The sequence below is a fragment of the Oncorhynchus kisutch genome, linkage group LG2 (assembly GCF_002021735.2).
Source record: "Oncorhynchus kisutch isolate 150728-3 linkage group LG2, Okis_V2, whole genome shotgun sequence".
Lineage (NCBI taxonomy): Eukaryota > Metazoa > Chordata > Actinopteri > Salmoniformes > Salmonidae > Oncorhynchus > Oncorhynchus kisutch.
Window position 1 is genome coordinate 6,309,999 of NC_034175.2, and position 14,434 is coordinate 6,324,432.

At 42.0% G+C, this 14,434-nt stretch overlaps 1 protein-coding gene across 2 annotated transcripts; it reads left to right on the top strand.

Moving 5' to 3' along the window:
- Positions 1-259: 259 nt before the first annotated feature.
- LOC109906159 (tumor necrosis factor receptor superfamily member 1A-like) lies at positions 260-9,675 on the top strand. Of its 2 annotated transcripts, none has more exons than XM_020503799.2 (10): positions 260-479; positions 1,165-1,278; positions 1,574-1,697; positions 4,670-4,795; positions 4,986-5,138; positions 5,300-5,381; positions 5,879-5,937; positions 6,142-6,323; positions 6,631-6,742; positions 8,492-9,675. In XM_020503799.2, the coding sequence occupies exons 2-10, from the start codon at positions 1,213-1,215 to the stop codon at positions 8,779-8,781; spliced, it is 1,194 nt and encodes a 397-aa protein (XP_020359388.1). In that variant the 5' UTR covers positions 260-479; positions 1,165-1,212; the 3' UTR covers positions 8,782-9,675. The 2 variants fall into 2 exon arrangements, with proteins under 2 accessions (XP_020359388.1, XP_020359395.1); XM_020503806.2 differs by having other exon boundaries at positions 324-479; positions 4,989-5,138.
- Positions 9,676-14,434: the final 4,759 nt, after the last annotated feature.

Sequence of the window (14,434 nt, forward strand, 5' to 3'; positions counted from 1 at the left end):
GTAAAAATAAAAAAACCGCCTAACATACCCCCCTCTCACCTGTTGCTCCAATAGGCAATAGGCATTTTTAGCATTATGCTACATCCCGATTTAGAAACAACCCCCCAAGCACCGTGCAGGTGTTTCAATTGTTGTTTTTGTATACACTTGGGAAATGTCTCTTGTGACCCATATGCGCACAGTCTGCTATTGCTCAATCTAGTTACATAAGTATTTATCCTATTACCTATGGTGTAACCTGTATCACGCACTGCAATTCAGACTTCCTTAAAGCCTGGGTGCGGTGAAGCAATAACTTTACGAGCATGACGTGTCCATTTTCCAGTTTGAGTCCGCCCCCTCTCTAGAACTCGCGATTTAACACCCGGGCGTCTCTTGGGAGATTGGACTATATTTCTTAAACTTTTACTAAAAATAGATTTTAATTTTGGAGACTCGACTGCATCACTATTTGTCATGTAGGAGCGGTTTTGATCAAGGTAAGTGACGGTAACTCTCCGCCTGTAGTTTTGGGAAAAGAGATTGATATCGGACCTCTGCGGCTAAAACGGTGGGCGTAAGCTACAGTGAAATCGAAACAAAATACGTTTTCTCGGTTATCATTGTAGCTTTAGCGGAGTTTTATTCTTGAAATAGATACGAACTTTGTATAAATTAAAATGCATAGCCTAGCTGTAACGTACGTCCCGGAAAACCGGAAAATAATTTACCTCAATTTAAATGGGCTCCCGACTGGCGCAGCGGTCTAAGGCACTGTATCTCAGTGCTAGAGGCGTCAGACATCCTGATTCGAATCCAGGCTGTATCACAACCGGGCATGATTGGGAGTCCCATAGTGCCGCACACAATTGGCCCAGCGACGGTGTAGGCCGTCAATGTAAATAAGAATTTGTTCTTAACTGCCTTGCCAAGATAACGAACGGTTAAGTTCTAAAAAAAATAAAGTTAATTAGTTAAATTATTTTCCGACACTTACGTTATAATGCTAGCTAGGCTATGAATTTTAAACCATACAAGTTCATATCTATATAGCCTTGACATGGTAGTAAAAAGTTATTTTTGAACTTAATACTGATTCATATTGACAACATTTTCTTTGCACTAGAAGAAAGGTAAGTCTAGAGAGTTTTGTCACACGTCTTACCCCATCTCTCCTTTCTACAGGTGTTGTTCTTTTAAAGATGGTGTTAGTGAGAAGAGTGGTGTGAAAGAATGGACGTCTTGAGAGGGAAATGGAAGGAAAAATGCATTCTGAACGTTTGCGCTCTGCTCGTAGTGGTAAGAAACTTTAACATGAACAGATGCATAATGCCCCATCTAGTCGTAATTATTTCTCATCAATACATCAATCAATCAACCCCCACCAACTCATCAACTATCACATTTATCAATTATGCACACCATTCAGTTCAGTGTTAATACATTATTAAATCCGTAAATAAATTAGTCAATCATTTCAGGAATAGGCCTATACAGTGTCCTGTCAATCAGTTATAACATATTTTCAGTAATTACATATGACTGGTATTTGATTGGATCTGTTCTATAACAACAATGTAATGTAATGTTGCAGTGCTGGTCAGTAGACCCCTCCCTCTCGGCACCACCACCTCCTGATAGGACCCAGGAGTTGCAATGCCTTGAGGGGAGTCATTACCGCACTGCTAACGGGACATGCTGTCGAAAGTGCCATGAAGGTAGGCCTTCTGTACTGTACTATATTACACTGCACTTATACAACTGGGCCTTTCCTTTCCCGAGTGTAACGTAGCTGTAACTTATACTTTTCCATACACTATGCATTAAGGGAAACAGTGCCACTGTTTGCCCCAGAACGAGGGTAACTATATGTCCCGGATTGTGCCGGACAGTCCCTCATTTTTTCCCACAACCAAATAATCATGTCCCTTATTTTATCAACAAATTAAAACACTACTAATTTAGAAAAAAGGTTTGTTTGTCCCGTATTTCATTGACTTCATATTATTTGATGAGAATTGACATTCCAACCTTTCTCTTGCAGTCATGTTGCCCTTATGGCAATATACTAAACTCAGCAAAAAAAGAAACGTCCTCTCACTGTCAATTGCGTTTATTTAAACTTAACATGTGTTGAATCTTATGTTCATAGAAATTTTACAACTGAGACATAAACTGAACAAGTTCCACAGGCATGTGACTAACAGAAATGGAATAATGTGTCCCTGAACAAAGGGGGGTCAAAATCAAAAGTAACAGTCAGTATCTGGTGTGGCCACCAGCTGCATTAAGTACTGCAGTGCATCTCCTCATGGACTGCACCAGATTTGCCAGTTCTTGCTGTGAGATGTTACCCCACTCTTCCACCAAGGCACCTGCAAGTTCCCAGACATTTCTGGGGGGAATGGCCCTTGCCCTCACCCTCCGATCCAACAGGTCCCAGACGTGCTCAATGGGATTGAGATCCAGGCCCTTCCCTGGCCATGGCAGAACACTGACATTCCTGTCTTGCAGGAAATCACGGACAGAATGAGCAGTATGGCTGGTGGCATTGTCATGCTGGAGGGTCATGTCAGGATGAGCCTGCAGGAAGGGTACCACATGAGGGAGGAGGATGTCTTCCCTGTAATGCACAGCGTTGAGATTGCCTGCAATGACAACCATCTCAGTCCGATGATGCTGTGACACACCGCCCCAGACCATGATGGACCCTCCACCCTCCATATCGATCCCGCTCCAGAGTACAGAGCTCAGTGTAACGCTCATTCCTTCAACGATAAACGCGAATCCGACCATCACCCCTGGTGAGACAAAACCGCGACTCGTCAGTGAAGAGCACCTTTTGCCAGTCCTGTCTGGTCCAGCGACGTTGGGTTTGTGCCCATAGGTGACGTTGTTGCCGGTGATGTCTGATGAGGACCTGCCTTACAACATGCCTACAAACCCTCAGTCCAGCCTCTCTCAGCCTATTGCGGACAGTCTGAGCATTGATGGAGGGATTGTGTGTTCCTGGTGTAACTTGGGCAGTTTCCGTTGCGATCCTGTAACTGTCCCACAGGTGTGATGTTCGGATGTACCGATCGTGTGCAGGTGTTGTTACACGTGGTCTGCCACTGCGAGGACGATCAGCTGTCCGTCCTGTCTCCCTGTAGCGCTGTCTTAGGCGTCTCGCCGTACGGACATTGCAATTTATTGCCCTGGCCACATCTGCAGTCCTCATGCCTCCTTGCAGCATGCCTAAGGCACGTTCACGCAGATGAGCAGGGACCCTGGGCATCTTTCTTTTGGTGTTTTTCAGAGTCAGTAGAAAGTTTTCATAACTATGACCTTAATTGCCTACTGTCTGTAAGCCGTTCCACAAGTGTATGTTCATTAATTGTTTATCGTTCATTGAACATTGAGCATGGGAAACAGTGTTTAAACCCTTTACAATGAAGATCTGTGAAGTTATTTGGATTGAATTATCTTTGAAAGACAGAGTCCTGAAAAAGGGATGTTTCTTTTTTTGCTGAGTTTATATCTTAAGGATGTGGTGCTGGTGATGTTAAAGGGGAAATCTACAGTAGCTGCCTCAATTTTTTGACTTAATTAATGATATGTATCCAGTGATTTTTGAAGAATATACTAGAAATGCCCCATGAGCTTAGTTCAACTGTCGTACCCCATCAGAACCCAAAATATAAGCTTGTTTTACTCCAATGTTTGTAAACAAAGTAAATCTAAACAAACTTTGTATAGTCTCAAAACATGGTTACAACTATCATGTTGATATGATGGATGGTCTCATAGCATAGCTCTGTCTATGAATTTGAGAGTGGTTACGTTTCTCCAGCCCCATCCCTCAACTTGTTTATGATTTCTTATTGTTTCAACTGCTGATGGACGTTTTTAACACTTCTCCAATGTGGTTGAGATCTGATATTCTACGCAGGTCAAGAAGAAACGTAGGCCAATGTCATATCGTCAACCAATCACATTATCCAAATATTTTCGGGGCTAAATTCCAGCTAAACTTGGAGAGGACAGTTACCTACTGGTATTTACAAAAAGCGTGCATCTAAACGAAGAGCTAGAAAGTAAGTAAACAGCTGTATTGGACTGAAAGATATAAGGTCATTTCATCAAACTCTCCATGCTCATTAGTTGCTCATTAGTTACTCATTCAACATATTTGATGCTACTTCACTCAATTCTGTTTTAAAAGTCTCTTTTATTTTCCGCTGAGAGGAACCAGAAATGTTTCATTGGCCAAATATTCCCAGATTTCCATACAAAACAGCCACATAAGTGATCTCTTGTTTCTGGATCACCAAATGTTGCAGAAGGCAAAGGAGAATGCTAGGTGTGCTTCAATTGGCTCGTTCAGTGCAGTGGGGGAGATGTGTGGCTCTGTAGAGGTGTCAGAGGGGGAAAACCAATGTTGTTTGCAGTAACTTCTTTGTTGTTGTAATATCCTAAATGGACGTGGCAGTTTCACCAGTTAAGGATTCCAGCTTTAAACAAAAACCTTATTTCAAGATTATACTCTTCTTGTCTTACCTGTCATCTGTCACACTATAGGCCTTACATACTGTTGACTATATTTGTCACTCTCTAACCTAGTTTTAGCTCTGTTTTACAGTAAATAAATATGCTGGATTGTGTTGCCCCCCCCCCCCCCCTAAGAGTATGTATGCCTTGTGTTCTCCAGGGTTTAAGTTGAAGGAGGACTGCACTAAAGAGGGTGAGAGCCAATGTGAACCCTGTAAAGAGGGCAGGACATACCTAGAGAGGAGTAACTACGCCAAGAACTGCCTCCGTTGTACACGCTGTGATGGTACTATACATTTATTTAGAAAAACGTACAATTTACAATAACATGCCATTTTTTTACAAAATCCATTTAAAAAAATGTCATCACTATAGATGGTCTCAGTATGGTATGATATGATAACAAATGGCTTCTCTCTCTGCCCCCTCCGCATTCTCTTTCTCTCTGTTCTTGGCTGTGTTGTTCCATGCACCAGTAGACAATGAGGAAGAGGTGTCACCATGCAAGAAGATTAGGAACACAGTGTGTCGCTGCATTGAAGGCTTCTACAAAAAGAGAATAGACTCAGTAACACGGGAGTGCCTCCGTTGCAAGACATGTGGACCTGGAGAGAGAGAAACGCAACCATGTGAGTTTGTCTTCATAATGTTTCACGTTTTTCCACCCAACCTGGTATTTACTTATGGATTACACAGTATAATGGTTATTACATAGTAAGAACAACCCATTTTTTGTTTTGTTGTACTATTTGTTTGTGTGTGTACTGAGTGTACATACTGTTGTTGACAGGTACTCCAGAGAGCGATACAGTGTGTGAATGTAAGGACTTCCGAAACAAGAAAAACAACAGGAACTGTCTTCCATGCCAAAAGTAAGTACTGGCTTGTCTGTTAAAACTCTTGGGTTTGTCTGCTTTATGAACATTCTGCATGTAAATGGGAAGTTTAATAGAAACTGTCTGCAACGTTGTGCAACAAACTTCTTTCTGTGGGTGAGTTAAAAGACAGAAGTATTTTGCCATGTCAGCTGTTTTGTGGTCACACCAACCCTGGTCCTGGAGACCTATAGTCTGTTTGTTATGTAAGGTTGGAGAAGGTCATCATCTCCAGGCTTTAGTTCCCGCCCAGCACTAACACACCTGATTCACCCTAATTTACTGCTCATCAAGACCTTAGGCAGTGCTGACCACTGATAAAGCGCTGGTCTCTTTCAGTGTTCTGTCTTTCCGGAGGGGGGTATGCTGCAACAGGCCTGAATGGTTCTTCTGTAGAGCTGTTCATCACATGACTCAATACTAATCATTTCCTCTTCACAAACGGGCCACTTCCTCTTCAATAACACAATTTCCTCTGTGTATCTTCTCTCCAGTTGTAGATCAGCTGACTGTCAGCAGGAGTGTGCTTCAGGCACAGATCCCACTCCCAAACGTGAGTTTCTGATACTTTGTGGCTGGGTTCTGGCTAGAAACATAGTTTGTTTATTTGGTGGGTTACAAGATACTTTGAAACTTTTTTTTGTTATGCTTAAATATATTGGAATTAGACTGTTTCAGTAGTGGCTGTTTCACATTTGCCGTAAGGGCTACAGCATGAATTCATCCTCTCACTCTGCATGTCTGCCCCTCTTTCCAGCTAAAGACACTGGATGGGGTGTTTGGTCTCCCTACCTGTTGGCTGCGTTCGGCTGTGTTTGTGTGGTGCTGCTGGTGGTGATGGGGATAATGGGCGTACTAGTGGTCCGACGGAAACCCAAGGGGTCAAGCTCCTTTCTCTCTGCTGAGATCACCTCTCAGGGCTCCGAGAAGTCTACTCGGGTGAGACACATCTCTGACCTCTCACCTTTGACCCCTGACATCTCGTATTTCACCTCTGACCTGACTGGACAAACCCAATCTGATAAAAACCTTTAAAGGGTTTTATTGGAGAAAAAATAGATACCATTTCAACTACTGTTTTGAACACTCAAGAGCATTTATAGACTGTTTGCACCATAGTGATGGGAGGAAACCAATAGGATTTCCTTTATTGATTGTGTTGTGCTCCCCGGGTTTAGGATGTACTGGGATCGGATGCAGTTCTATATAGTAGAATTCTGATGTTTTCCATTTTCTGTGATTGTAGAGGCTGATCCAAGAGGCCTCGGAGAACGTTCTCAACCAGAGTATCCCAGTGTGTGAGTGTGAACAGGAGCTCCTCAGCAAGCTACCGGACTGTGTCCCCAAGGAGATCAAGAGTAAGTGTGTGCATGCGAATGTGTCTGGGTGCACATGTTTCCCTATCGTATCCAGACTAGAATGTCCTGACGAGTCAGCAGAATGTTCTGACAAGGTAGGACAACAAGAACAATTCTGAAAAGGTGAGGATTTTAAAGGTTAGGGCTAGGAGTTAGGGTTGGGTTAAGGTTAGGGTTAAGTTTTCTTGAATGGAAATACATTTTTACTTCCCCAAATGTTCTGAAAATTCACGAAAACCAAGCTTTGTGTGTTGGAATGTGAAAGTTTTTTTAGATACACTACATGGCCAAAAGTATATGGACACCTGCTTGTCAAACATCTCATTCCAAAATCATGGGCGTTAATATGGAGTTGCTCCCCCCTTTGCTGCTATAACAGCCTCCACTCTACTGGGAAGGCTTTCCACTAGATGTTGAAACATTGCTGCGGGAACTTGCTTCCGTTCAGCCACGAGCATTAGTGAGGTTGGGCGATTAGGCCTGACTCAGTCGGCATTCCAATTCCTCCCAAAGGTGTTCGATGGGGTTGAGGTCAGAGCTCTGTGCAGACCTGTCAAGTGCTTCCACACCAATCTCAACAAACCATTTCTGTAAGGACCTCGCTTTGTGCAAGGGGGCATTGTCATGCTGAAACGGGAAAGGGCTTTCCCAAACTGTTGCCACAAAGTTGGAAGCACAGAATCGTCTAGAATGTCGTTGTATGCTGTAGTGTTAAGATTTCCCTTCACTGGAACTAAGGTGCCTAGCCAGAACCATGAAAAACAGCCCCAAACCATTATTCCTCCTCCACCAAACTTTACAGTTGGCACTATGCATTCGGGCAGGTAGCTTTTTCCTGGCATCCACCAAACCCAGATTTGTCCGTTGGACTGCCAGATAGTAAAGCGTGATTCATGACTCCAGAGAACTCGTTTCCACTGCTCCAGAGTCCAATGGCGGTGAGCTTTACAAATCAAATCAAATGTTATTTGGCACATGTGCCGAATACAACAGGTGTAGATCTTTACAGTTAAATCCTTACTTACAAGCCTTTAACCAACAATGCTTTAAGAAGTTCTGAAAAATAAGTGTTAATAAAAAGTAAAAGTAACAAATAATTGAACTGCAGCAGTAAAATAACAATAGCAATATGTACAAGCAGGTAGTGACTATGCATAGATAATAAACAGAGAGTAGCAGCAGCGTAAAAGAGGGGTCTGAGTAGTCCTTTGATTAGCTGAGTCTTATGGCTTGGGGGTAGACGCTGTTAAGAAACCTTTTGGACCTAGACTTGGTACTCCGGTACCGCTTTCTGTGCGGTAGCAGAGAGAACGGTCTATGACTAGAGTGGCTGGAGTCTTTGACCATTTTTAGGGCCTTCCTCTGGCACCGCCTGGCATAGAGGTCCTGGATGGCAGGAAGCTTGGCCCCAGTGATGTACTGGGCCGTATGCACTACCGTCTGTAGTGCCTTGCGGTCTGAGGCCGAGCAATTGCCATACCAGGCAGTGATGCAACCCTCAGGATCAATCAATCAAATTGTTGACCAGTTGACCCGGGCAGCTCTAGCAGGGCAGAAATGTTACGAACTGACTTAGGTGGCATCCTATGGCGGTGCCACGTTGAAAGTCACTGAGCTCTTCAGTAAGGCCATTCTACTGCCAATGTTTGTCTATGGTGTCCACGTACTTTTAGCCATGTAGTGTATATTGAACTCTATTTTAATCTAACTCCCCTCCTATCACCTTTCTCTGTTCCTCTCTCCCTCCAGTCTCTGAGTTGATCTACTCGGTGTTGGACCAAGTCCCTCTGCGTCGTGTGAAGGAGCTGGTGCGTTCGCTGGGTGTGAGTGACATAGTGATAGAGAGGGCTGAGAATGACCACCTCCGTGACACTAAGGAAGCCCAGTACCAGATGCTGAGGGTCTGGGCTAAGGGAAGTGCTCAGGGAGGGGGAGGGGTGCTAGCACGCCCTCTACTGTACCACCTGCTGGATAAGCTGAGAGACATGGACCTGGGAGGGACTGCAGAGGAGCTGGAGACCAAGTATGGAGATCAGTAGAGGGAGAGAGATGCAGACTGTATAGACCAAGTATGGAGATCAGTAGAGAGAGAAGATCAGACCCACAGACTCATCCCCTTGTCCCTGACCTTACTTGTGTAGACCTGAGAGAATAGGATTGGTACAGTTTAAGCAATATGGTAGTTGTTCCACCTGGTCCAGATCTGATAGACTAGGTGGAAGTGATGCCATGCTTTCACAATATGTCCTAATGGCAGTGAGCCTGTTTATTGATTGCCAACTGCCATACTGTTCTCATGTTTTTTTTGTTGCTCATTCAAACCAATGAGTGAGGAATCGTATGTTACAAAGCAGTTTTAGACAGTGTTGTTTGTAAAACAGGCAAACTTGTAATGTGTCACACACAGGTATGAGAACCACACTAAGAATTTAGTTAAATGTCGTGTTTAGAGTACTACAGATTTAACACCCATCTATAGTATTACAGTTCTATATTACTGAGTATTAGGTGGCGACAGGTAGCCAGTAACTGAAAGGTTGCTGGTTCGAATCCCTGAGCTGATAACGTGATAAAAATCTGTCTGTGCCCTTGAACAAGACACTTAACCATAATTTCTCCTGTGAATCGCTCTGGATAAGGATGCCTAAAATGTAAATGTGAAATGTATTATTTACTGGTGTTGCAGTAGTACTCAAGCAAATATTTAGATAGGGAAGCTAAAAGCTATACAGATTCCTTCTGTCTCGATCTTGCATTAATCAACCACAAACATATCAAAAGATATTAGCATTATATGTCATATTTGAAGTCTTTGTATTGGTTTGTATATGGTTATTAATGCTGCATAGGAGGATGTTGTATATTTGAATGGTTCTTTGATAAGTTGCTGCTTGGGCGTGAAGATAAAACTACTGTAGTTTTGCTGTCTTTTACTACTGTCTTGAAGTACATATTCTTGTTTTACAAAATAGGTTAGTTAGGTATCAATCTGTCATATTTCTTCTCACTGTACCATATTCACTGTACTATTCAATCACACCCATCCAGGTTGTCTCTGTGCCGTGGTTTTGGATCACCACAAGTGATTGATTCTTATATCTGTGTCAGTACTGTTAGGGCACAGGCAGGTCTTCTGTAGGTGTTATCCCTGAGTTATTGACATTCCTTAAAGCCCCATCATCATGCCGCCATTGTTCAGGATCACTTAGTCAGAGGACACACCTGTCACTCTGCAGGGCTGACTGAACTCTGGGAGACTAAACATGGAAATTAGGGATGGATAGAGTGGCAAGGAAAAGTATGTGAACCCTTTGGAATTACCTGGACTTCTGCATAAATTGGTCATAAAATTTGATCTGATCTTCATCTGAGTCACAACAATAGACAAACACAGTCTGATTAAACTAATAACACACAAACAATTATATACTTTCATATCTATTGAACACACCGTGTAAAAATTCACAGTGCAGGGTGGGAAAAGTATGTGAACACTTGGATTTAATAACTGGTTGACCCTCTGACAGCAATAACCTCAACCAAACGTTTTCTGTAGTTGCGGATCAGACCTGCACAACGGTCAGGAGGAATTTTGGACCATTCCTATTTATTAAACTGTTTCAGCAATATTCTTGGGATGTCTGGTGTGAACCGCTCTCTTGAGGTCATGCCACAGCACCTCAATCGGGTTGAGGTCAGGACTTTGACTGGGCCTCTCCAGAAGGTCAGGACTTTGACTGGGCCACTACAGAAGGTCAGGACTTTGACTGGGCCACTACAGAAGGTCAGGACTTTGACTGGGCCACTACAGAAGTTCAGGACTCTGACTGGGCCACTCCAGAAGGTCAGGACTCTGACTGGGCCACTACAGAAGGTCAGGACTTTGACTGGGCCACTCCAGAAGGTCAGGACTTTGACTGGGCCACTCCAGAAGGTCAGAACTTTGACTGGGCCACTCCAGAAGGTCAGGACTTTGACTGGGCCACTACAGAAGGTCAGGACTCTGACTGGGCCACTCCAGAAGGTCAGGACTCTGACTGGGCCACTCCAGAAGGTCAGGACTCTGACTGGGCCACTCCAGAAGGTCAGGACTCTGACTGGGCCACTCCAGAAGGTCAGGACTCTGACTGGGCCACTCCAGAAGGTCAGGACTTTGACTGGGCCACTCCAGAAGGTCAGGACTTTGACTGGGCCACTCCAGAAAGTCAGGACTTTGACTGGGCCACTCCAGAAGGCTTATTTTCTTCTGTGGAAGCCATTATGTTGATTTACTTCTTTGTTTTGAGGTGTTGTCCTGTTGCATCACCTAACTTCTGTTGAGCTTCAATTGGCAGACAGCCTTACATTCTCCTGAAAAATGTCTTGATAAACCTGGGAATTAATTGTTCCATCTGATAGCAAGCTGTCCAGGCCCTGAAGCAGCATAGCAGCCTCGACCATAGTTTACAGTTGGGATGAGGTTTTGATGTTGGTGTGCTGTGCCTTATTTCTCCACACATAATATTGTGTGATTCTTCCAAACTACTCAACTTTAGTTTCATCTGTCCACAGAATATTTTGCCAGTAGCGCTGTGGAACATCCAGGTGCTCTTTTGCGAACTTCAAACGTGCAACAATGGTTTTTGTTTGGACAGCAGTGGCTTTTCCTGTGGTGTCCTCCCATGAACACCATTCTTGTTTTCTGTTTTACGTATCGTAGACTCGTCAACAGAGATGTTAGCATGTTCCAGAGATTTCTGTAAGTCTTTAGCTGACACTAGGATTCTTCGTAACCTCATTGAGCATTCTGCACTGTGCTCTTGCAGTCGTCTATGCAGGACGGCTTTTAGCAATACTTTTGTAACCCTTTCCTGCTTTGCCTGGTGTCAACAATTCTTAATCTTGGGTCTTTTGTTCGAGGCATGGTTCACATCAGGCAATGCTTCTTGTGAATAGCAAACTCAAATTTTGTGAGTAATTTTTTTTTATTTAAAAAAATATATATATATATATATATTTTTAGAATGTTGCTTCCAATGTAATTGTCTGCATTTCCAATCACCCATATTTTTTGGTAAATATATATATCCATACACGCATGCATACATATACACATACAGTGGGGCAAAAAAGTATTTAGTCAGCCACCAATTGTGCAAGTTCTCCCACTTAAAAAGATGAGAGGCCTGTAATTTTCATCATAGGTACACTTCAACTATGACAGACAAAATGATTTTAAAAATCCAGAAAATCACATTGTGGGATTTTTAATGAATTTATTTGAAAATTATGGTGGAAAATAAGTATTTGGTAAATAACAAAAGTTTATTTGACAGAGGTCAAACATTTTCTTCACAAGTCTTCACAAGGTTTTCACACACTGTTGCTGGAATTTTGGCCCATTCCTCCATGCAGATCTCCTCTAGAGCAGTGATGTTTTGGGGCTGTTGCTGGGCAACATGGACTTTCAACTCCCCCCAAAGATTTTCTATGGGGTTGAGATCTGGAGACTGGCTAGGCCACTCCAGGACCTTGAAATGCTTCTTACGAAGCCACTCCTTCATTGCCCGGGCGGTGTGTTTGGGATCATTGTCATGCTGAAAGACCCAGCCACGTTTCATCTTCAATGCCCTTGCTGATGGAAGGAGGTTTTCACTCAAAATCTCACGATACATGGCCCCATTCATTATTTCCTTTACACGGATCAGTCGTCCTGGTCCCTTTGCAGAAAAACAGCCCCAAAGCATGATGTTTCCATCCCCATGTTTCACAGTAGGTATGGTGTTCTTTGGATGCAACTCAGCATTCTTTGTCCTCCAAACACGACGAGTTGAGTTTTTACCAAAAAGTTATATTTTGGTTTCATCTGACCATATGACATTCTCCCAATCTTCTTCTGGATCATCCACTTTTCTTTAACCATTTATGTTCTTTAATACAGGGCCGACACACAAGTTCCTTACTTTTTCCCCCTTCTACTTGCCTCTTCCATTTTTGTGGTAATGCTGCAATTAATTGGTTGTAATTTTGGGTAGAGCAGACATTTCCATATGTCTGTGTTAGCTGCATGTGTGACAACTCCACCAGTCCTATTTATGATATCATTCACAAAAATTATACCTTTTAAAAAAAAATATTCGACATACAGTTTTTTTGATCAATTAGTATATTTGAATTTAACCACAATATTTGTTGTACTATTTGTTCCGTCCTTTCAGGTGGATTAAACTGAAATTCCAAGCAACTTTCTAAGGCTTGTTTAAAAAATTAAGAAATTTTTCGAGATGATTTCCTTTTCAAACAACCGAAAGTGAGCCGGTGTAATCTGAATAAAGGGAAAAAGGCCCTTCCTGAATATAGGATGAGACATTTGTACCAATTGACTAGAGAACCAGTTTGGATTTAAGTATAACTTTTGTATGACTGATGCCTTTAGTGAGAGGTCTAATGCTTTAACATTTAATAATTTCTACCCACCGAATTCATATTCGTTATACAAATAGGCCCTTTTAATTTTGTCTGGTTTGCCATTCCAAATAAAACTGAATATTTTTTGGTTCGTATAATTTAAAAGCAGGACGCAAGGTGTAGGCAAAACCATAAGCAAATAGGTAAACTGGGATATATAACTAAAGAGTTAATCAGGGTGATTTTTCCACAAATAGACAGGTTTTTTTTATAGGGCAGGGCAGCTCTAACCAACATCTCCTATCTCATCTCATTGATTGGAATCCAGTTTAGCTGACTCCTGACTCCAATTAGCTTTTGGAGAAGTCATTAGCCTAGGGGTTCACATACTTTTCCAACCTACACTGAATGTTTAAATGATGTATTCAATACAGTAATTTGTGTGTTATTAGTTTAAGCAGACTGTGTTTGTCTGTGACTTAGACGAAGTTCAGATGTAATTGTACAACCAATTTATGCAGAAATCCAGATTATTCCAAGGGTTCACATATTGTTTTTCTTGCCACTGTAGATAGATGGCACTCAAGTTTAGTTTTTAATGTCAGGCGCACAAGTACAGTGAAATGCCATGTATTGGATTGTATGATATTAGACAGCACTTTTTAACATTGAATTGTTACAGGTGATTTTACTAAAGACAAACTATTTTTATTTTGAAATCATATACAGTATATGCAGGCATTGCTTTGTTTGATTAAGGTTTGAACAAATTTGATCAATTGTCTATATTTTTAAATAAAGAATATCTTGTAAAGTGACCTGGTATGCAGTTGTTATTATGACTAAGTGTTAGATACTGTTCTATTCAGTGTATGACTGTAAGTGTTAGATACTGTTCTATTCAGTGTATGACTGTAAGTGTTAGATACTGTTCTATTCAGTGTATGACTGTAAGTGTTAGCTACTGTTCTATTCAGTGTATGACTGTAAGTGTTAGCTACTGTTCTATTCAGTGTATGACTGTAAGTGTTAGATACTGTTCTATTCAGTGTATGACTGTAAGTGTTAGATACTGTTCTATTCAGTGTATGACTGTAAGTGTTAGATACTGTTCTATTCAGTGTATGACTGTAAGTGTTAGATACTGTTCTATTCAGTGTATGACTGTAAGTGTTAGATACTGTTCTATTCAGTGTATGACTGTAAGTGTTAGCTACTGTTCTATTCAGTGTATGACTGTAAGTGTTAGCTACTGTTCTATTCAGTGTATGACTGTAAGTGTTAGATACTGTTCTATTCAGTGTA

What these genes read in the sequence shown, in the direction of transcription:
- LOC109906159 (XM_020503799.2), top strand. Translation starts at nt 1,213, where the DNA reads ATGGACGTCTTGAGAGGGAAATGGAAGGAAAAATGCATTCTGAACGTT. An exon ending in CTGTCGAAAGTGCCATGAAG is followed by an intron (nt 1,698 to 4,669) that starts GTAGGCCTTCTG and finishes TGTGTTCTCCAG; the next exon opens with GGTTTAAGTTGAAGGAGGAC. An exon ending in TGTCCCCAAGGAGATCAAGA is followed by an intron (nt 6,743 to 8,491) that starts GTAAGTGTGTGC and finishes CTCTCCCTCCAG; the next exon opens with TCTCTGAGTTGATCTACTCG.